This window comes from Calonectris borealis, unplaced genomic scaffold (assembly GCF_964195595.1).
Source record: "Calonectris borealis unplaced genomic scaffold, bCalBor7.hap1.2 HAP1_SCAFFOLD_59, whole genome shotgun sequence".
Taxonomy (NCBI): Eukaryota; Metazoa; Chordata; class Aves; order Procellariiformes; family Procellariidae; genus Calonectris; species Calonectris borealis.
In genome coordinates, this window is record NW_027441465.1 from 141,827 (window position 1) to 164,989 (window position 23,163).

The 23,163-nt window shown below is 49.4% G+C and overlaps 2 protein-coding genes across 3 annotated transcripts in view; one reads left to right on the plus strand and one right to left on the minus strand.

The window, feature by feature from the left end:
- LOC142076499 (antigen WC1.1-like) overlaps window positions 1-23,163 on the minus strand; it is a 127,498-nt gene that overhangs the window by 99,268 nt on the left and 5,067 nt on the right. Inside the window, exons 4-10 of the mRNA XM_075138780.1 lie at window positions 22,816-23,139; window positions 21,298-21,621; window positions 20,509-20,832; window positions 19,766-20,089; window positions 16,594-16,917; window positions 15,461-15,784; window positions 13,981-14,319 (exon numbers count right to left, since the gene is read on the minus strand). Coding sequence (XP_074994881.1) covers window positions 13,981-14,319; window positions 15,461-15,784; window positions 16,594-16,917; window positions 19,766-20,089; window positions 20,509-20,832; window positions 21,298-21,621; window positions 22,816-23,139 — 2,283 coding nt within the window. The remainder of the gene's footprint in view (window positions 1-13,980; window positions 14,320-15,460; window positions 15,785-16,593; window positions 16,918-19,765; window positions 20,090-20,508; window positions 20,833-21,297; window positions 21,622-22,815; window positions 23,140-23,163) is intronic.
- Window positions 3,449-10,634, plus strand: LOC142076523 (scavenger receptor cysteine-rich domain-containing group B protein-like). Of its 2 annotated transcripts, XM_075138820.1 has the most exons (7): window positions 3,449-3,622; window positions 5,577-5,603; window positions 6,696-7,025; window positions 7,447-7,776; window positions 8,189-8,518; window positions 9,065-9,394; window positions 10,332-10,634. In XM_075138820.1, exons 1-7 carry the CDS (start codon window positions 3,592-3,594, stop codon window positions 10,364-10,366), a joined length of 1,413 nt encoding a protein of 470 aa, XP_074994921.1. In that variant the 5' UTR covers window positions 3,449-3,591; the 3' UTR covers window positions 10,367-10,634. The 2 variants fall into 2 exon arrangements, with proteins under 2 accessions (XP_074994921.1, XP_074994920.1); XM_075138819.1 differs by lacking the exon at window positions 3,449-3,622 and having other exon boundaries at window positions 4,266-5,603.

Genomic DNA, 23,163 nt, shown 5'->3' on the forward strand with positions numbered 1-23,163 from the left:
ACATCTCGTCTTCATCCTATAGAAAACAATTCTCTGGCAGGCTTAAAAAAAGTACTTCCTACTACCTCAAACATTTTGAGCTGAAAAACAACGCAAATATATCCTCAGGTATGGGATCCAAACCAAGCACCGTGAAGTCCACTTTGTGTGGTGCTAACCCTCAGTGGTGTGAATGTGAGCAGGTTCATGCCTTGGCTGCATGGCGTGGTCCACAGAGCCGCGTTCAACACAGCAGGTCTGATGATGAAAGATTAAACGGTTGAGTTTTCACCCTAAGAATGCCAGCAATATTAAAGTTCGATGAACACAGCAGGACTGATGATGAAACTCAGCAAATGCTTGAGTTTTTGCCCTAAAAATGCCAGCAATATTAAAGCTTGATCCTGGCACGCCTGAGAAAGTGATGATATTATTAAAAGACAGCATGGACACTGCTTCCCTTGGAAGAGATTGAGTGCCTGGTTACATAAATAGCAGGTCTTTGCTGCTCCACGTTGAGAACTGACTGACAGCTATGATGCTAAAGCAGCCAAAGTCGCTGCCTTCCCTGGTGTGCATGTACAGGACCGGTGTATGGCTGAAGGAAAATCAGGAAATTTGGGTTATCTTCACAGTATCCTGAGGAGAGGTATCAGGGCTGGGCAGGACTGCGTTTTCAACAGGTCAGCAGGGAGAAAAGAGGAATTTCTTTTTTAATTTTTGGTTACTCCAAGTAAAGGATGCTGGCAAACTCCAGAACATTTCAGGAAAGCCAGAGTGGCTGTCACGAATTGTCATATAGTACAAGGATACCACTTCATGCAAGGACCCTCATGCACAGTCACTTGCTCCAAGCCTCCCTACGTGGTGAAAATTACACTTTGATGCACTTGGATCTTAAGAGAAATGAATGAACGAATAAATGAATGAATGAGAGCGAGAGAGAGAACGAGGAAGAGAAGAATAAAGGAGGGAAGGAAGGAAAAGAGGAAGGAAGAGAGGAAGGAAGAGGGAATGAGGGACGGAAGAAAGGAGAGGGGAAGGAAAGAATTCTGGTGAATTTTAGAAGATTCAGTCTAAAGTCAGCTCCTGGAAAAACATTGAGCACAAAGCCTATACTTCTATTTGTAGCCACCTAGAAGATAACATGCAAAGCGGTATCAACAAAAACAGGTTTGTTGGGATTAACTATCAAGTGAGTAAGCAACTGTACAAACACAAACCGGGAATTACTGGCCAGACTCCCCACAAGCGGGAAGAACCTAAGGATCAGTATCAAAGCACAACAGGCTGTGGCTCAACAACCTATGGGTATTGCGAAAAAAGCAAACCTCACCTGAGACATCTGGAACAGGGGGTCCTCTGGCCCACGAGGTGTCTGTGTGACCGTTATCTTTTCCCAGGAGTGCTGAGGTCTCTGCTGCACATCAGTGGCTGGGTCTGTTGGCCAACTGTTGGCCTGCTGGAGACTGGCCAAAAGGGAGGCAGTAACAGCTATCTAAGCATAGAAAACAGGGTGGAGATGGAGAGATTGAAAATGTCCTCAGTGAGCAAAACTGAAATCTAAGCAAACAGATGAGAACAGTCTGCAAATACTAAGATACAGAGCTCATCTGTATTCTCTCCTATGAAGAAAGGCTGAGAGAGTTGGGATTGTTCAGCCTGGAGAAGAGAAGGCTCCAGGGAGACCTTATTGCGGCCTTTCAATACTTAAAACGAGCTTATAAGAAAGATGGGGACAAACTTTTTAGCAGGGCCTGTTGTGATAGGACAAGGGGGAATGGTTTTCAACTAAAAGAAGGGAGATTCAGACTAGGTATAAGGAAGAAATTTTTTACGGTGAGAGTGGTGAAACACTGGCACAGGTTGCCCAGAGAGGTGGTAGATGCCCCATCCCTGGGAACATTCAAGGTCAGGTTGGACGGGGCTCTGAGCAACCTGCTCTAGTTGAAGATGTCCCTGCTCATTGCAGGGGGGGGTTGGATTAGATGACCTTTAAAGGTCCCTTCCAACCCAAACTATTCTATGATTCTATGAGTCACCTGCTCTCAGTTGGATGCAATGCTCTCCTCCATCACACACAGCTTTGATACTGAATTTAATATGGACCTGACTTAAACTTGGACTGATGCTTTGAGAAGGCCACGGTCCTTGGTAGCTGAGATTTGTATTTATTCAGGCCTGCTTTTCTGGCCCATCACCTTCACTTTTCATCTGCTGGACTGGCTGTTGCAAAGAAAAGACTTGCTACCCCTTCCCTCGTTCACCTTCCGTGTGAGTTGTCACCGACTCCTACCCTCCATTTCTGCCAGGGATGTTCTCTCCTTGTCTGTCATCTCCAGAGGGTATCTTCACACTCTTCCTTGGCCTGGGGAAGTCAAAGCACGTGTTGCAAGTAATCCCTGGGTTGTACAGTCTAAGCAGAGGAGTACCTCAGAGCTGCACAAACTCTTGCCTGTCCAACGCACACTCCCTGGGATGAAAGATATTCCTGTGTGTCTTCAGCAGTAAAGCGTACTTTCTGTGTGTTCAGCTGAGCTATTTTGTACCCACCTCCATTCCTAGAGATGATGCTGAGCAATGGTCCTGTGGGCCAACCTTGCCCAGATAGCCAATTCAAATGCAAAGAGGAGGTTGAGGATTTTGCTGAGTGGTGCCGTGCAATTCTCCTAGCATCACATCGCCTTCCCTTCAGAATGTCTGGGGCATCTTCCCCCTTAGACATCTCCAGTACAGGTCTGAGACCGACACCTGACTGCAACCGCCTCCTAGGAGTGCTTGATGATTTCTGCTGAGCATACAAGGTGTCTAAATGCATTTTCCAGATAGAGAAGTTGGCACAAGGTAGATCCCACCCACGATAGCAGCAGCGTCATATCCCTGCAGCATCATTTCCTTGCTTGGCCGTGTGATTCAACCTCGTAGGGGACCTGGGAGCCTGGCTCTGCTGACCAAGGACAGAGCATCCTGCCGCTTGCACATCTGGCTTTGTCAGGACCGGGAGGAGGTCTCTCACCAACCGAAAAATTAACTGGATTGTGAACACACACAAACCTTGCACCCAAATTTCATGAAGACTTCCCGTCGCTGGGGACAAACATGGGAGCAAAACTGGAAAAAAACTTCCACTTTTGGAAGATGCTGCTTTCAGCAGTGGGAAAAGGTTTCTTACGTCTTCTCGTGCTGCATTTGCGGCATGGGATCATGCCCATTCTCCCAGCTAAGCTTGGGCACTGATGCCCTATTCCTGCAGCTGCCTGAAGCCAGTCCTGGAAGGCAGCTTGCAAAACCCTGTCTCCCCCATCCCTGCCACTGATGGTCCAGAACCGGCTGTCCTGAGAGGACCTGTTAGCTCAGCAGATTCCCGAAAGAGCCCAGTTTCGCAATCCCGCAGCTGACCTGATGCACAGGAGTCACTTCCTGGCAGAGGCTTGGCTGTTCAAACTTGCTGAGCACCTGCCACGGGGGACGGAGGGAGGTTTTTGGGGTGGAGGGGAGGAGCCGTGACAAGGGGGACTTCTCAAATAGCCAGTCCCTTGGGTGCATGTCCTGCCTCCTCCCTGCCCTGCTCTGCCGTGGAGACAACGAGCGCACAGTATCTTTGCTACCAACATGAGGCTTGTCCTCCTGGCATGTCTCTGGGGTAAGTGAGGTGGGATTTTTTTTCTCTTTGCTTTTGGCTTGGCATCTCTTTGCCAATGGTTTTCCTCTTCCACTATTGTTTCTTCTACAACCCATAGCGCAAAGCAAATGGGACACTGCGAGGAACTGAAATGCAATCGGTGGTATTTGATCCATATCTGATAGCCGAGTGTGGACACTCAGATCCCTCAGATGCCACTAGACAGCCACAGGTGGACAGCTGGATGCTGCCCCACCTTGGCACCAATACCTAGACACCTTGAGAAGTGTTTCATTCGGGAACTGAATCCCAGCCCTCATGAGCAAAGACGGGTGGGCTTCCCTGCCCCTGTTTCTCTGCTGTGGGTTCCTAGCCTGTGTGGGTTCATAGAATCATAGAATGGTTTGGGTTGGAAGGGACCTTTAAAGGTCATCTAGTCCAACCCCCCTGCCATGGGCAGGAACATCTTCAACTAGATCAGGTTGCTCAGAGCCCCATCCAACCTGACCTTGAATGTTTCCAGGGATGGGGCATCTACCACCTCTCTGGGCAACCTGTGCCAGTGTCTCACCACCCTCATCATAAAACATTTCTTCCTTATATCTTCCTTCATTCCCATGCATCAGGGATGAGACCAGACTTGATGGCAATGGGCAGAGGCACTGAGCGTGCTCAGTGGCTACGATACGTGAGCAGGCACTTCAGGCTCCCAAAATGATATATTATCTGAATGCAACTGGAATTTACAGAGAAGGGGGATAACCATTAGGCATCTCAGCCCATAAATCTTAAAAGTAGCTTAAAAAAAAAAAAAAAGGCAGATGGAAAAAAGTCTTACCTGGGCAATAACACTAATGCTTGTCCTGGTGTCAGCAGTTCTGCCCTTGCCCTAAGCTGTTGGCCAATGCTTGGGATCTCGCCAGACTGCTGCATTTAGGAGCAGAAATTGTTGTTTGCATTGAGCTCTTCTTTGTTGTTGACCTTCTATAGTGGGCACAAAGTCCCCTTCTCCTGAGTTTCCAGGAAAAGCAGATCCTGGCAAGTTTTTCTCAGGCTTTCCCTCCCAGGGTGTACCTCGACCTCTAGTTAATCCTCAGGGAAATTCTTCTGAATGGGAATAGCCTCTTTGCACAAGTCTCCAGACGCATTCCACCTTGAAGACTCTCCTTTGCACAACCGCATTAACAGGCCCATAGCTGTTCCCGTGCCATTTCATTGCTGCCATTAATGTCTGCAGGACTGACAGCAGTGCTGGGGTTAATTTTGTCTGGTGTCTGCCTGAAGTTCAGAGATGGCAATGCTTCTTCATGGTCTGGTCCTGACCAAGAGGAAAAAATAAAAATGCTGTGCTGCTTGCAACTCATCACATTTTCAGCAGTTTCATTCAGCGGTGCACCTCTTGCTTGGCTGTTGATACGAGCTGGGTGTCACATCCAGAGTCTCTAGGCAGAGGCAAGCACCTCCAGCCCCAATTTGACCGTCTGCTCTGGACACCAACCCTAGGGTGAGATTGGTATGCATCAGCCATGACTCAACTCTTTCCACTGGCTGTCACAGGAGCCTAGATAATCTAATCTAATCTAATCTAATCTAATCTAATCTAATCTAATCTAATCTAATCTAATCTAATCATCTAATCTGTCTGGACGCTGACTTCCAGGTGACTGAATCCAGACAAGAGGAATCCCGACTGCTCTGTTACGGTATTTTCACATTATCTGCCCAAACCAATTTTTTTTTTCCAGTAGACTTTTTTTTTAGGTTTTCTCTCCGTATCTGATCTCTCTATCAAGAAAATCCCATAGACATGCAGTAGGTTAGGCAAAGCCCATTGACAGCTGGGTTTGGGAGAAGGAGAGCAATGATGAGCTCTAACAGAGTCTTGTCTCTTGCCCGGTGTTTTGCTGTCCTGAATCCCCACTCTCTGCAGAGCTCATGAGACTAAGACTAACATCCTGCATTTCTTCTATTTCAGCTTCCCTTGCAGAAGTCCTGCTGGCAGGTCAGTATTTGTAGTAGAGAGTGGAGCATGAGTCAGCACACACAGCTATGATAAAATGTCATGCAGAATGATGCTATGTCTGATCTGGAGGCTTAAATACGCTGCCTGGGGCCAAGAGACCTTGGTCTGAAACCTGTTTCTGTGGCCAATGATCTTTTCTCTGTAAATCACATTCTCCTGATTAGCCGATGGAGAAGACCTGACTCTACCTTCTGTATGCAGCTGGTAGCTGCTGGAGATCCCTGGGTGAAAGGAGCAGTACTGATCCAAAATATTGACAAAACAGCTGCTCATTTTAACAAACCAGAAGTCGGGATATCCTCCATGTGGGGGTCTGATCTCCATGAGATGGAGGAATGCCTGGTGTCTCCTTGGCTCCATGAGCCAGTGTGGAGGTGCTTCAGGGTTTCAGACCCTGGCACTTTTCAGTCCCCGAATTTCTTCCACTACAGCACCCCAGATCCATGCAAAGGAGCAACGGTATCCAGAGAGATTTGGTTCTTGATATTAGGGTGGCAAACAGTGGTGTGTTTGGAGGTTTGGCAACTGGAGCCAGGTTTTGAGAGGGATTGTGTGTCCTGGTGGGTTCAACAGCCGGAACAGGGCTGAGTAGGTCCTTTCACTCCCAAGTGCTGACTGTCTGTAGGTCCACTACAGCACCCAGCAATCGCTGCCCATAGCTGAGCAAACCCAACCCTTCCCTTGGGGCATGGGTGGAAACTTCTCAATTCTCTCCTCCCTGCTTCCCAGTCCTTGTAGCAGCATTTGCTGGGAGACACTGGCCTTAACTATGGGAAACTTACCCAGAATCTGAATGGTGGGGTAGGTTTTGGTGGGGGGCACACCTCTCCCTTTACAGCTGAAAATGAACCCTGTGGTTTGTATCTCAAAGCAGACTTACGGTCCCACAAACACCTGGGGCTTTTGGCCATTCCCAGCTCAAAACCTGGTTCCCAACCGCCAAAGATTTGGGATGCTAGAATACCCTGGGCTTTTCTTCCTCCTGGTTTGGCAATAAAGACAGCCTCACTGGGGAGGAAGAGCCCTCTTTCTCATTCCCTGCCTTCACCCTGGAGTGTCTGCTCTCTGCAGAAGATGTAGACACAACCAAACCTGAGATCCGCCTGGTGGGTGGCCCCAACAGCTGCTCTGGGAGAGTCGAGGTGCTTCACAAGGACGTCTGGGGGACCGTCTGTGACGACCAGTGGGATTTACGGGAGGCGAAGGTCGTGTGCAGGCAGCTGGGCTGTGGGACAGCGCTATCAGCCCCTCGGGAGTCAAAATACGGGGAAGGGAAGGGCCAGATCTGGCTGAGCGACGTGAAGTGCAAAGGGACAGAAGCGTCCCTCGCCGAATGCGAGGCGAAGCCGTGGGGAGACAACATCTGCAACCACGTGGAAGATGCCAGCGTGGAGTGCTCAGGTAACACCCGGGTGTCTTCTGCTTCATGCCACATGGGCCATTCTGCCTGAAATAAGCAGGCAGAAGGGTGCAATTTCTGACCCATCCAGTTAGGAGGTCAGGGATGCAGAATGACTTTGTTCAGCTCCGGCTTCCTGCCCCACTTGACCCAGAGAAGCTGTATCACAACTCCTGGAGCTGGGACAACCTGCAGAGCTGGGAGAGGACACAGATAGTCCCCTCCCTCCCCTGATGGCCTCCATGCTGATATTATTTTCCCTTAAACTTTTCTTCTCAAGCCAGAAGTTAGGAAGGGAGCCTTTGACAGGCATTTGAGATAAGCAGGGACAGTTTTGGTGCATCATGGGAGATTCTGCTTTCTCCAGGTGATCAGGGGCACAGACGCTTGTCCCAAAACTTCTCCCTCATTTGTTTTTGGCAGGAACAGAAATACCTGAGCCAGGGCCAGTCCGCCTGGTGGGAGGCCCGAACCGATGTGCTGGGAGGGTTGAGGTCCTTCATGAAGAACAGTGGGGCAGCGTCTGCCATGACAACTGGGATCTAAATGATGCCCAAGTCGTGTGCAAGCAACTGGGCTGTGGGGATGCAGTGCTGGCCCCCATTGGAGCCAAGTTTGGACGAGGATCTGACACCATCTGGCTGGATGATGTGAACTGCACCGGGGTGGAAGCTGCTCTCTCTGAGTGCCTGGCAAGGCCATGGGGGGACCACAATTGTTACCACGGGGAAGATGCCAGCGCAGTTTGTTCAGGTAATCCTTCCGTTCTCCCGCTTTTCCAGCCATGCGTTAGGGTGTCCTCACAGTCCATGTGGGCACAACCTTGGACAGGAACAAGGGCTTCCTACGGAGCAGTCTCCTCCTGAGTTGGTGCTACCCTAATAGTCCTGCTGGTGGCCTGGGGTCCTTACACCATGGAAGAGGGCTTCAGTCTGTGAGGTTCTCTCCTCTCTGCTCACTGGGGTGCTCTGTGGCCGTTTTTCTTCAGCTCAGGCTTGAGATTAAGATCGCCATTGTGCTTCTTGCTTGGACAGTTACCTGTTATGTGTGGAGAAAGCTATGGAGGAGAGGCTGCTGTGTGCGGGGCAGGGCGGGGATACTCGGGGAAGAGGGGGGACAGACACCAATGCACAGCCTGAGCATGCCCTCTCGGATGTGTCTGCAGACTCGGGGATCACTGTCTCCACTTCAGTCCGCCTGGTGGGTGGCCCCAACCGCTGCTCTGGGAGAGTCGAGGTGCTTCACAAGGACGTCTGGGGGACCGTCTGCGACGACCAGTGGGATTTACGGGAGGCGAAGGTCGTGTGCAGGCAGCTGGGCTGTGGGACAGCGCTATCAGCCCTTCCCGAGTCAAAATACGGGGAAGGGAAGGGCCAGATCTGGCTGAGCGATGTGAACTGCACAGGGACAGAAGCGTCCCTCACTGAATGCGAGGCGAAGCCGTGGGGAGACAACATCTGCAACCACGTGGAAGATGCCAGCGTGGAGTGTTCAGGTAACCCCCCCCCACCCCCCCGCACGTGCTGGGCAGTAGGATGGGCAGACCCCACCACACACGTGCCCGCTGCCTCAATCAAGGTGGGTGCTGAACCCCAGTGCAGCTCTGTCGATGTCTGCTGGTGGGAACAAGAGAGGGACGCAGCCGATTAACTCATCCGATCGCTGGGTGCAGTGCTTGCCCAATGACCCGGGGGGGCACATGGGTGTAGCTGACCCAGAGGCAGCATTAAATCCTCTCCTACCTGAGACTGCTCTGGTTCCTTGTCCCACCTCTGGGCTGCAGGTTGACTAGCATCAGCAGACTCCTTGAAGCAGACACAGCAGAGCCATCCATGAAGACCAGGAAAGCTTCCTCCTGCCCTTTTCCCACAGCCCCTCTCCCTGGCTTTTCTGTCTTCCTTCCCACCCCAGAGAAGCCCAGCCCTTGCCATATCTCCGGTGTGCTTGGAGACACCTGCGCCTCTGCTGAGCGGGCAAGCTTTCCACGGGCAGTGGGGGTGTGGACGCTCCCTTAACATTTATTTTCTGGGCATTGGTGCAGAGGTGGACATTCCTGAGGAGGGGCCAGTCCGGCTCGTGGATGGCCCGAACAAGTGTGCTGGGAGAGTTGAGGTGCTCCACGAGAACCGGTGGGGCAGCGTGTGTGATGACCACTGGGACATGAAGGATGCCAAGGTGGTGTGCAAGCAGGTGGGCTGCGGGTCACCGCTGTCGGCTCTGGGAGGTGCCCGCTATGGGCGAGGGCCGGACATCATCTGGCTGGACGATGTCGAATGCAACGGGACAGAAGAGAGCATCTCTGACTGTCAGGCCAGGCCATGGGGTGAACACAACTGCTATCACGGAGAGGACGCTGATGTTGTTTGTGCAGGTAACTACCCATTACTGTGGCACCTGAAGTGATGTGGAGACAGCGTCAAACGCTTCTAGCAGAGCCAGCAGGCTGGACTGCAGGGTACAGAAGGGGAATCACAGGGCAGGAAGGCTCCCCCCAGCTCAGGGTAGTGCTGGTGGAGGCAGGGAAACGGATACAGCAGGGAGCTGTAAGGAATGTAGAGCATCTGACTAGGATGGATGTGGTGAGACCAGCTGGTGGGAGAGGGGCATCAGCAGATCAGAGGCAAACATAGCAGTGACAGTCTGACTACGGGATGGATCCTGCTGGGGAGATGCTGACAAGGGACTTTTGTATAGGGCAAGGCTCCTAAAGGGCAGAAAGAGGGAAGGTAGGGCAGTTTCTAGGGCAGGAGGTAACGACGAGCATCCATGGGAGGCAAGGGGAGGACAGCTGGAACGGTGTCTGGGGAGAGATGCCTCTGTATTGGTACATCATCAATACTCAATAAATGTCTGAGTTGGACTCTCTGAAGCTCTTGGGAGCTGAGTTCCTGACTCCTCGTGCCCTGTTTCTTGGAACAGAAGCTTGGACAGGCCCTGCATGGGTGAAGGGAGGAATCCCTGGGGTCTTTGGCTGGTTTCATTATGGAGGAGCAGGGCTGTAGTGTCTTGGATTTCACCTGGGTGGTGCACAGGGTCATGCTGTCAGGACCATGTGCTGCAGTCCTCTGGATCAAGCATTGCATTGTGATCAGGGTCAGGGTCTGCTCTTCATGCAGTCCCGTCCTGGCTCCCACAGGACCCTGTCCAAAGCTCAGGTGCTGGGTTCCCGACAGCCCCAAATATATGGGTATAACCCAACCCACAGACCTTCTTTGGGAGCAGAGTCCTTGTCACTTCTGGCAGGCAATTCTGGTGTCAGAGAGTTCCTGGGAGCAGATTTTGCCTTACCTTGTTCCCTTTCTCTGCAGTTAACAAGAACCTGGAGGAGCCAGAAGCACCATAAGTGCCAGACTGGCCCCACTGGACCACGCTCATCTTGCCACACGAAGATGGGCCAGTAAGATTCAGCAGAGAAGGTGAAGGGCAGGGATGTTGGCGAACCATCAGTGTGCCATAACGGGATCCAGGGTTTGGCAAAACCATTCTCTTTCATACTTTGAAGGATCTACAAACTTGGTTAGAACTGCGCTGATGGAAAACCCAGCTCAACACTGTATTCCCACTGAAAAGCAAACATCACAAAGTATCAATAAAGTTCTCCTAAAACTGAACATCTGGCTGTCTGTCGTGGTTTAACCCCAGCCAGCAAAAAATAAACTCCACGCAGCCGCTCGATCACCCCCCCCCGGTGGGATGGGGGAGAGAATCGGGAGGGCACAAGTAGGAAAGCTCCCGGGTTGAGATAAAAACGGTTTAATAATTGAAATAAAACTAAGTAGAACAGTAATAATAACAGTGAGAACAACAACAATAACAGAATACACAAAGCAGGCAATGCACAACGCAACCGCTCACCGACCGCCGACCGCGTGTCACGAACGGGGGGCGAGCCCCCCCACACACCTGGTTTTTATACTGAGCATGATGTCACATGGTATAGAATACCCCATTGGCCAGCTCGGTCCACCACCCCGGCTGTGCTCCCCCCTCCCGGTGCAAGCATCACCCAGCAACAGCCAAAGCATCAATGGGCCATCAACGCTCCTTTCACACCGAACCCAAAACACAGCACACCCCCCAAGCTACTGGGAAGAAAGTTAACCCTGTCCCAGCTGGAACCAGGACACTGTCTCATAAATGCTTGTGGACTTCTGCTGCTGGAACACATATCTGGCCATAAGCTGTTGGTCCAACATGATGAATATTTATGTGATGAATGAATACGAATAATATTTATACCAATGGTATGGCAGCATATAATTTCTCAGGCCTGCAGAGAAACATTTACCTCCACTGACATTCAGACCAGTAACAAGGGCAGCCATAAGAGCCTTGGGATGTGAACATTGCACAACACAAGCTTATGCCTGAAGGTTTGTCTGTCCCTTCTTAGAAGGGACCAAGGGGAACTGCCCCCCATAGGGAACAATTCACCCCTTTCTCTCCTTCACTCTTTCCACAGATGAAAGCTGGCACTTTACAGGTGGCTAATTTCCCACCTGGTGGATGTCCAATCAAGACTTAGCCTCCAACACAGAATTTTTTTGTGGTTTGTTGCTTTCCAAAAAGCAATGTGCTTTGTGCCTGCCAGCACAATACAAATACTTTAATCCCAATGAAGCAAAGAGCAAAGGTCTTTAGCTCAGTATTGACATTGGGCATCTCCAAGTTAGTTGGCCAATTCAAGCTAGTTTTATGGGAAGGACAGATGACTGGGTCCTCTTCCCCACTTCCCCAAAAACCAGTTCACCCCATTCCAAAGCAGGTGTAAAGCAGCTCATATCATTATGCTTTCGGGAGGTGTCCTAGTGCAGTGTGGCTCTGGAGAGGGCAGAAATGAGGTGAAGCTGGTGGTGATCTGACCACGACACAGAGCATCACACAGACTCACAGGAACAGGAAGTTCAGGTACATGTTTACATTTTTTTTTTTTAACGGAAGATGAGAAGAGGCACAGAAATGGTTTAAGGCTTGGAGGGAACTTCTCAGAGGGCCACGAGGTTCAGTCTGTCTTACTTATAAGAGGGCAAGCTATGTGAGGACTTCACTGCAGTAACTGAACACTTCTCGAGGGGAGGGTACTAGCTACTCGAGACTGTCCAAGCCCATGCAGCGAGAGCCAAATGTTTATATAATATATCCCTATTATCAGCACAAGACAGCTTTTATGGATTAGAGGCAATATCAGCAGGAGATGATGAACTGGCATGGGAACTCTATGACTTATTGGGCAGGGAAGGCATGCTAGTGCGAGATGTTGCAAGGATTCAAGTTGACTTCAAGTGCCCAACAGTGTTCTCCAAATATTCCTTCCACCGCTGAGAGAAGATGCCTGGAAACTTGTCTTGTGGCAGGAATTGTGGCCAGTGGGACCATGTGCAGGCATCCACAGAGGTACCCAAATCAGACACAACATCACCCAAAGCTCTTTCTACAGCCAGGGGAGTGAGAGGCATCTGAGGTGATTTAGAGGGTAACTGGGCTGTCTTGTCCCATGCAAGTGCCTCTCTCTCTTCGTTAACTGAATAGGTTCCCAGGGCAAAGATGCCCCTGATTTGGGCCCATCAGTTGGGTGTGTGGTGGTGCATTCATACCCCCCTTTCTTCCCTGGGCCGCCTGTTGATCTCAGAAATTCCCATGAAACCTCGGCCTTGGTGTATTGAGTCTGGCAGCTGAGCGCTCCTTGACTGTATCAGAAACTCTGCATAGCTGAGGCTGGGAACATCCTCCCACTGTCTGGCCCAGGTGTCCAGCAGAACAACACCGAAACCTTGAGAAATCTTTAGTAATTACCACCTGGGACTGCGGCCAGGATGGAAATTTACGGATGACTAAAGCCAACCATCTTGTGAACCTATAAAGGGTGGTCCTGAGTGAGGCCCTCTGAGCTCTCCTGCACCGCAGCGGCTGCACCCAGCATCTCCCTCGGAGTGGGAGCCTCTCAGAGCTTACGATCTTTCAGGCCTGCGATATTCGGAGGACCACTGGGTCCTGGGTGAGTCCCTTTCGAAGCTCAACTGTTTGCCCGTTGAGAGGGAATGCCTAGACATTCGACGTGAGTATTTCTTCACTGAAATCGAGGGGAATTTTTAACAGGTATACCTTCTGTATATTTTTTTTTATATATATATGTTTCTCTGTGTGTGTGAACTAACAGTAAGCATAATCTGTAATTAAGTTGTGATTGTAGTAGACTTACTAACCCGCTTTGCAAATATTGAATAGTTAATGATTAGGCGTTACTAAAGTTTGTTAATGATTAGTTGATAATTAAGTGTTGCTGAATTGTGAATGAAACCTAGACTGTCCCTGAAATATAAACCCTTAGATGATTTTCCCTTGTATGTTTCACCCATGTAATAAGTAATAGAGTGAAGCTTGCCATGGAATTCTATTAGGTCGCACCTTTATAAATCTCTATTAAAATCACTTTCTGCTAATTTCTTTGACGGTGATTCTTTAAGCGGCTCTAAACCACTCATTCGCGACAGGGTGCTTGCATTTGAGTGCAGTAGATCTGAGTCTCACTTTGCTTCCGTACTGCATGCTTTTCGGACTTCAGAAATCACTTTTGTTTGCGTTAAATAAATGTTGTACTCATGTTGGATGGCAATATCATCTCTCTTCTCCACTCTGGAACATCTGTGAGGTTTAGATCCCACCTGGAAGGAAACACATGCAATCCAGACCTGTAAAAGCAGCTTGCTTTAGCCTGACAAGCCACTGAAAGTTATTAGTGTGCATATAGTATTTAGTGATATTTTAAAAAAGCAAATAGGAAAAATGTGCTGCCACATGGAGAGAGGGGAATCATCCCAAGCTCCAATTCCACACCTCCAATGTCACCCTTGGTACTTGTCTAAGACAAGAAGGTTAGACTGGGAAAGAACAAAGAGCGACCAGCCCCAACATCCGGCCTAGAAGCTTAGTATTGACTAATGCCTAGTAGGACAGGACATGGGTGAAGGTTACCTGAGCATACGACGCCTGCATCTTCTCCGTGATTACAGTTATGGACTCCCCAAGGCCTCGCCACACACTCTGACAGGGCTGATTCTCTACCGGAGCATTTCACATCATCCAACCAGATACGGCCAAAACCTTGCCCAAAATAAGCTGAACCCGGGGCGGACATGGCAGTCCCGCAGCCCAGCTGCTGGCACACTACTGCAGCATCGCTCAAGTCCCAGCTGTCGTCGCAGATCGTCCCCCACTGCTGGCTATGAAGTACCTCAACTCTCCCGGCACAACGAGTGGGGCCATTCACCAGCCGGAGAGGAGGCACTTCTGGAGAACCTGCACAAAAAGCAACCAAAAAAGATAAATGCACACAAATACACTGCACCTGAACCCTGCTGACACACTGTAGGGGATGAGTGCCAAGCAGGGTGTCCTATGGATGAAAAATGGATGGCTAAAGAGGACATTTCGGGTGTCCATTCAGGGTTACCCCAAAGTTTGTGTGGCTCCGCACTGCCTGCAGACTGGCAGAAATGTCCCAGTTAGGACTGGGAGTGGTATTTCAGTCTCCGAGCCAGTAAGACTGGCTAAGCTAAAGCTCTGCTAGCTTCTCACTCTGACATCCCAGAAATGTAGAAAAGACTGGCTAAACGTCGAGAAAACAGGATGCCTGTTGTTAAAGAAAATATTGGGATTGTTTAGGATTGCCCTGAAAGACTGTTAGACTAGGTTTTCAAGCCTGCATAAAGACCTGCTGGTCTGATCTCATAGCTGACCTCACTTTGAGCAGGAGGCTGGTGTAGAGACCTCCTGTGGTCCCTTCAACCTGAATTATCCTATGAGCTTCCTAACTGCTTTAACAAAGCAAGAGGTTTCTTCAGGACTGCAGATTGCAAGAGGCGCTGGAGTGGAAACTGAAAAGCACTTAGATACAAGTGCTGTAAAGACGCCTTGAGTGGTTTCAGGTTTCTAAAGTTCTCTGTGAATCCTGGAATGGGACATTTTATTGCTTCTCATGACAGGGTGAAACAGACTTCCCAATCAGCTAGAGACCAAGACGTGCTGACAACACTGCTTAGGTTTACATGTGATCTTCATGTAAAAGTGTAGTCTCGGAGGTGACTGTCCATATGACACCACAAGCCTGTACCTCAGCAGGAATGGGATATTTCTGGGACCTATCCAGCCCTGGAAAAGTCTTGGAGCCTTCAGGAGCTGAGGTATGGGATACAAACCTTCATACAGCTATCAGCCTGGGCTTGCTGATAGTAACTCCATAATTCTGGATCATCTTCCAGTGGTGACTGCTGACTGTAGCCAGGGCGATGAGCATTGCATAAATTACACAAGAATGGGTTTATGATTAATGGCACAGACTATGAGCAGCATGAGCTCAGAGAAGACCTTCCACCAAGGGTGAAAATCTTTCCTCCGTGTTTCCCAACACCATTGAGACTGAGACACAGAGAGGGGTTACCTGAGCACACCACACCAGCATCTTCTCCATGCTTGCAGTTATGGGACCCCCAAGATTGGGCCCTGCACTCAGAGAGGGCAGCTTCATTCCCTAAGCAATTCACATCGTCCAGCCAGATGGGGTCAGAACCTTGCCCAAAATGAGCCGAACCCGGGGCTGACAGCGCTGCCCCACAGCCCAGCTGCCTGCACACAACACTGGCTTCAGCTGTATCCCAGCCGTCATCACACACCGTTCCCCACTGCTGCTCATGAAACACCTCGACTCTCCCAGCGCAACGATTTGGACCGTTCACGAGCCGGACAGGAGCTGGTTCCACAACACCTGGACCAAAACACAATGGCAAAGTGTTTGAGGAGCTTTGCATGCATCAGAGCTCTGTGGAGAGGACAAAAAACCCTCCTCACAGGGGTCTTGTGCCAAAAAAAGTTGTGGACGTGGATGTTGATCACCAGAGCATGTGAGTTTTGATACCTAGATGAACCAATTTGTACCTGCAGGAGATTACTACTGGAGAGACCTTCAAGGAGCTGAACTCTTGGCTCAGGGTCCCAGGGTAAGCTGTAGATGCCGCCAGTGCCATCACTGGCTAGACGATACTCCTATTTTCTGCAGAGGTCAAGGATGGCCAGGACAGCCTGTCCCCCTTGTTTTCCCTCCCCAAATCACCTTCCTAGGAATATTCCCCAGCCACTGTGGCACAGGTCTCTCTGTCACAATGCTGTGCCGCTGTGATTTAGAGTGGAGAGTGCCCTTTACCTCACTACTCAACACAACTCGCCTGTACATCACCCACTGACAACACCGCACAGCACCCGGGCCTGCTTTCTCCCCGGTTGGCCCATACTGCAGATGGGATTTTAGCTACCCAAATACACATGCCCGTTTTGGGAGCCAATTTATTCTGCCTGGTTTCCAGCTGCTGCTCCAGAGGAGCACTGGGTCCTTCCTCATATTCCCCAGCACCGTGCAGGTGTCTTGATCCCCTAAGAAATCTAAAATAGCACTGGATTCACTCCTTCTGTATCTCATCTAAAAGTGACATCATAGTAAAACATGTCCCCCCGGGCCACAGTCAACTCTTCCTGAAACACAGCCCCCATTGCACCCCACATTACATGGCATAACAGTACCTGAGCAGACCACACCAGCATCTTCTCCATGGTTACAGTTGTGGTCTCCCCAAGACCGTGCCCGGCAATCAGAGAGGGCAGTTTCAGCCCCTGCACAGTTCACATCATCCAGCCAAATTTGGCCGGTTCCTTGTCCAAACCGAGCAGAGCCAGGGGCTGAGACCACTGTCCCACAGCCCAACTGCCTGCACACCACTTGAGCATCTGTTAAATCCCAGCTGTCGTCACAGACGGTCCCCCACTGCTGCTCATGAAACACCTCGACTCTCCCAGAGCAGAAATTCAAACCGCTCACCAGTCGGATCGGGGCTGGTTCTGGAACACCTGAACCAAAAAGGTAAGACCAGGTAAGTTTTTTATTCTGGCAAATACATTCCTGCTGGCCACGTCAGCAAATGCAATGTGTACCTGTTGGCTTAGTACGACCAACAAGGACAAGCAGCATGGAGAAAGAAAGTTCAATGAGGTTGTTTTCCCTCCTTTTCTCCCAAAAGTCAAGGAAAGATGCTGTCCAAACCCGAGGACTTCTTTCCCCCTCTGTCTTTGACTAGAAAGATACCTGTGCCCAGACAGCAAATGCAGGTAACTTTACTGACCAAGGGAAAGGACTTTAGCAAGAAAGAGCACTTTAGGAGAACAGTAAGAAAACTGGGGTATGATTCATCTCAGCTAGACTTGAAGCCCTTAAGCATAAGCTTCCAGGGGCTGACTGGCTTTCCTGAGCATTGGTACCTAGTGCCATCTGAGATGCTCAGAGAATCACAGACATCCCAATGGGGTTGGCAGACTTGACGAAGGACTCAAGGGAGATTGGTGCCCTTCTGGGTCTGCAATTAGAGACTGGGAGGGATATAGTGGGACACCTCAGATGACACTAGGCACCTATGTTTAGGCAACTGAACCTCACTTCTACAACTCTGCTGAGGACCCTTGGTACCCTTTATAGTCAATGGAAGGAAATGAGCACTGTTGGGTTTCAACTTCTTTAATCTGCTTTGGGCATCTGCCTCAGGATGGGCCAAATCCTGCCATTGACTGCACTGACTCAGTCCTCACTGGCTGCAAAGGGACAGCAGGGTGTTTAATTCAGAGACAGGCATCTGTGTTTAGTCAGTGAATCCAAAGGGTGTTTTCAAGATGTGGGCAAGTAACCAGAGGAAAGCAGTTTATCTCCTGCAAGGGCAAGGCAGAAGTTCGCTAATTCTGGGAGGCTGTGACGGATACACTTGACTCCTAGCTGTACTTCGGTTCAGGCTGACTAAGGAACAACAGGCCTCGTCCTTGTGGGGAACCAGCGAGCTGGAAAGCCCCTGGCTCACGTACAAGGGAGTGAAGGTGCCTTGAAAAATATTTTGAAAGGTGGTTTTGAAACCCAAAAATGCAAGACATTCAAAGTCCAGAGCAGGATACCAGAGCTAAAATGAAGATATCTATCTTGTCTATATTATTGACTAGCAGCCAACTACTTCACTCTACAAATATTACCATCAGGATGGGCCCAATTTGTGCTTTCCCAGAATTGCAGCTGGACTGCACGCCAGGTGACTCTTCCCTTGAGCAGGGACGCTCTCAGGGTTAGAGATTCCTTACCTGAGACTAAGAGATCCTTCCTTACCCAAGGCGGAGAGATCCCTTCCCTGCGACAGATCCTTGGTAAGTGACTGATAGCATGCTGAATTAATACTAATGAAACATTACTAATCCATGTAGCTACTCAATATTATTATAAACATTGTATGAATAATTCCATTAGACAGAAACCATTGTCCAAGTCTGAGACTAAGATTGGACCTAGCCACACCTAGGCTCCATAAGGAGTTTAGAAAGCAAGGAGGTCCACTCTGAACCTCGTGACTCAACGGGAGGGTCCTTCTCACTCTTTGGATCTCCAGTCCCTGTGTGAATCATTCTAACTCAATTCTAACTCAGTTTTCCTTTGTATGTTTCTTCCATGCAGTAATTAATAAGGTGAACCTTGCCATCAAACTTATTGAACCTTGTCAAATCACTGTAAAACTTTGTTAAATGACATCAAACTTATTGAACTCGGTCAAATTATTGTTTTAGCTCAATAAAACATATTGCTGCTTCTCTCTTTTGAGCGAGGTGCATTCCACTCATCCGCGACAGCAGTAAAATGATCATATAGAGGATGAAGAAGAATGAATTAAGTGACAAGTCTTCACAAAGGGATCTAAGGGATATAAAGGATTGAGAGTGCACTCTACCGTGTCATGCTTTTCTGAGAAAGGCACAGACATGTATAAATGGGAGTGCTGACTACAAGTTATGCAAACCAAGCCTTCAGAGATACTCAGCACTGGCAAAGCCTCAGCTGGCATAACAGACTAAAAGAAATATGCCCAACAGTTAAGGAGAAACCAGAGAAGAATGACTTAAAAATGTGTCTCAAGAGGGAAATGGGAAGAGGCTGAGGAAACGGAAAAGGGACATAACAGTATGGTAGATGCAAAGAATAAATGGTGCTAATGTGCACTGCAAAGAGACAAGAGGCTGTAGAATAAATTCCAGGTAATGATAGCGAGCTCAGGCTTTCCTTCTAGTGGCAACAAAGTGCAGTGTTGCAACACTTTGAGGAAATTTGTCTCAACTGTGGAGGTTTCAGAGCAGACACTGGAAAAACATTGGTGAAAAAAGGTCTCATGAAGATGGTTCTACCAAGTGAGGGAAGAGAAGAGGTAGGTTAAGTGGATTTCCACAAGTTTTTTTAATATTCTTGTCTGGAAGAGAAAAGAGAGAGAAAAATGGAGGGTGTATCTTGATTTTTCAAATGTGGTATGTTCACTGCGGTTGTTACTGGCGGCGGTAGAAGAGTCCAAGTGACTCTACACCCTCTATAACAGGGTGAATCACACCAGTCCTGCAATGCCACCACATTTACTGGTAACTGACATGGGAAAGAGTCCCAAATTTAAATTCTTCTGCACAGCTAGCAGCAGGCTGGACTGCAGCATCACAGCGTATGATTAGCTTTTGAAAGGGAAGGAGAGGGGAACACAGATGATTTACCCACATCCCTCTTTGAAGCACTTTCTCTGTACAGTACTATGGTTTTAGAGTCATAAGACAGGAAGAGGGTACCCTATGGCATTTCAAACATCCCTCCACATACCCCAAAAGTCGAGCAGTTGGTGGCACAGATGAGACTTACCCAAGCACACAACACCAGCATCTTCTCCATGCCTACAGTTATGGACTCCCCATAGAGTGGTCTCACATTTGGAGAGGGCAGTTTCAGTCCCTATGCAGTTCACATCGTCTAACCAGATAGGACCAGATCCTTCTCCAAAATAAGCAGAGATTGGAGCAGATAGCGCTCTCCCACAGCCCAGCTGTCGGCAAACAACTTCAGCATCGCTTATATCCCAACCGTCATCACATACCATTCCCCACTGCTGGCCATAAAAAACTTCAACTCTTCCACTGCAGCGATTTGGTCCATTCATTAACCGCAGTGGAGCTATTCTTGGTATATCTGAAGAAAAAAACAAGGGCAGGGATATTCATTAAGTTGCCATTTTGCGTGATTAAAAATAAGATAAAACGTATGCGAGCCTAATGACATCCAGGATGCATGTATCCAGTTGCCTAATGTTGGGATATCTTCCCCAGTTCTTGTATTCAGAGATAAGTGGACAATAGGTAGCATATGGTATTCTGCAGAATATGAAATACAAGCCAAGGAAAGCACGCAGCTTCTGTTTGCAGAAACAGGTACACACACACCAAAAGAAGAGAGAAATTTGTAACAGGTCTCCACTATGATGAAAGAGAGCTCACGATCCAGATTCAGGACACTTCAAGACAGATCCTGCTGCTGAGGCGGTACATGAATACCCCTCTTGGAAAGAGAAAGCCTTCACCATCATACAGACAGACACAGAGAGGGGTTACCTGAGCACACCACACCAGCATCTTCTCCATGCTTGCAGTTATGGGACCCCCAAGATTGGGCCCTGCACTCAGAGAGGGCAGCTTCATTCCCTAAGCAATTCACATCGTCCAGCCAGATGGGGTCAGAACCTTGCCCAAAATGAGCCGAACCCGGGGCTGACAGCGCTGCCCCACAGCCCAGCTGCCTGCACACAACACTGGCTTCAGCTGTATCCCAGCCGTCATCACACACCGTTCCCCACTGCTGCTCATGAAACACCTCGACTCTCCCAGCGCAACGATTTGGACCGTTCACGAGCCGGACAGGAGCTGGTTCCACAACACCTGGACCAAAACACAATGGCAAAGTGTTTGAGGAGCTTTGCATGCATCAGAGCTCTGTGGAGAGGACAAAAAACCCTCCTCACAGGGGTCTGGAAGCCAACAGGGCTTGGGTCCATGATGTGTAAAGTGGCACTAAATGTCTATGGCCTCACAGCTTGATCCCACATCCTTGGCTGGAGCTTTTGCAATAAATCATCACCTGCAAAGTGATCATAGATGAGCACCCAGGCTACCTCCCTAACAGCAGAGCACCAAAATGGGGAGGAGGGAACAGAACACTGGTGGAAACTGCATTTGAGAGTGCTGAGTCCCCACTCGTGAGCCTCTACAAGTCTGGCCATCAGGACTGGCCAACAAAGTCGGCAGCACCCTAGTCCCCACGAGATGTTCAGGATCACTAGCACCCTTCCTACAAATACAGGCCATCCCTTGTACCCCACATTTCATGACATGCATTAGTGGTACCTGAGCACTCCACACCAGCATCCTCTCCATGGTTACAGTTGTGGTCTCCCCAAGGCCGTGCTCGGCACTCGGTGAGGATGGTTTCAGCCCCTGCACAGTTCACATCATCCAGCCAAATTTGGCCGGTTCCTTGTCCAAACCGGGCCGAGCCAGGGGCTGATACTGCTGTCCCACAGCCCAACTGCCTGCACACCACTTGAGCATCTGTCAATTCCCAGCTGTCGTCACAGACGGTCCCCCACTGCTGCTCATGAAACACCTCGACTCTCCCAGAGCAGTTGCTCGAACCGTTCATCAGCCGGACTGGAAGCAGCTCTGCAAATCCTGTGTTGAGAAATAATGAAAACCTCAATTCTCAGTTGTATTTTGGTCTGTGCTGACAGGGTAGAGCACTGTGCTTCTCACTCCTGGATTGCATCAGTCTGGCATAGACAAACATTGCTCATTTTTTCATATCAGCTCAGCAGACCTCTGCAGCAATTTCAGTCCTTTAGAACGGTGGTCTTCAGCTGACCTCTCTTGTTGACTAGTCCCTACTAAAATCAGCCAGCTCTGTTTGAACCTTTATCTCACCAGAAGACGACAGATGCCAGCAGCCTGTTATTGTGGTGGACCAGACTAGAGGGAGTAGCACTGGGCTGGCCAGCTGAGCTGGGAAGAGACAGGGACCTGTGGACTGACACTGGTCCAGGAGCACCGGGTTGCCTTATGGTCTAGGCTGTCTTAAGGAGTCTTAGCATCTGGGATCAGAATTTTGTAAAGCAGAAGGGGTTGATTGAGGACTGCTAATATCAGATGCTGAAGCTTTCTAGCTCTTCTGTTGGTGAACATCAGGTATCTGATGCTGGGGACTGTGAGACAGGCCAGACAAATCTCACTGGAGGTGCCTATTTCCTTCAGAGATGTGAAGTCAACCCACACTGTTAGATTTAACATCTGCATTTTTCACATCTATGGTCTGAGATATATACCTCCTCCTCAGGCTATGCAACTGCTGATGGGAACTGCTCAGGACTGGCTGGGCAGAGCAGTGGACTGGAAGACCTACAGGCATCCCTGACAGATGTATTTTTGTGAATCTGTGTGAAGGAAGAGGAACAAGAGAAAGAAGAATGGTAGCATTTGAGACCCATAGCTGTCAGCCGTGGATGGACTGGGCAGTAGCTGACTTAATCAGCAAGAAGATCCCTCCTACTCCACATGCTCTTCTCTGTTGCAGTGTAAGAAGCGCAAAATTGTTGTGTTGAAGAGTAGCTCAGCTGAGAAAACACCCCAAAATGAGTGTTTCCTCTGTTTGCTGTGGCAAACTGGCCTCCAGAAGCAATCCATGAAAAAGACTTAAATGAGAAAAGAGAGATCAGAATTGTCTATACGTTTAAACACATCTTTTTCCGAAGCGCTTTTGAAGCACTCTGTGTCGCTTCCTTTGGAAGACCTATTTGTGCTGAAGGACCTGGGCCTCAGAATCTGTCTGAAAGGATCGCCCACAAACAGCTTCCCCCATGACATGATGGGTACCTGTACAAACCACACCAGCATCTTCTCCGTGTCCACAGTTATGGCTTCCCCAAGGAGTGGCTCTGCACTGGGAGAGGGCAGTTTCTGTCCCTGTGCAGCTGACATCATCAAGCCAAATGGGGCCAGATCCTTGCCCAAAGTAAGCCCCATGGGTAGCCAGCAAGGCCTTTCCACAGCCCAGCTGCCTGCACACCACTTCCGCCTCGACCAAGTCCCAGCCGTCATCACACACAGTTCCCCAGCGCTGGCCATAAAACACCTCGACTCTCCCAGAGCAGTGGGTCAATCCATCCACTAATTGAAGTGGGGCAGGTTCTGCAAAACCTACAGGGAAAAAAAAAATCAAGA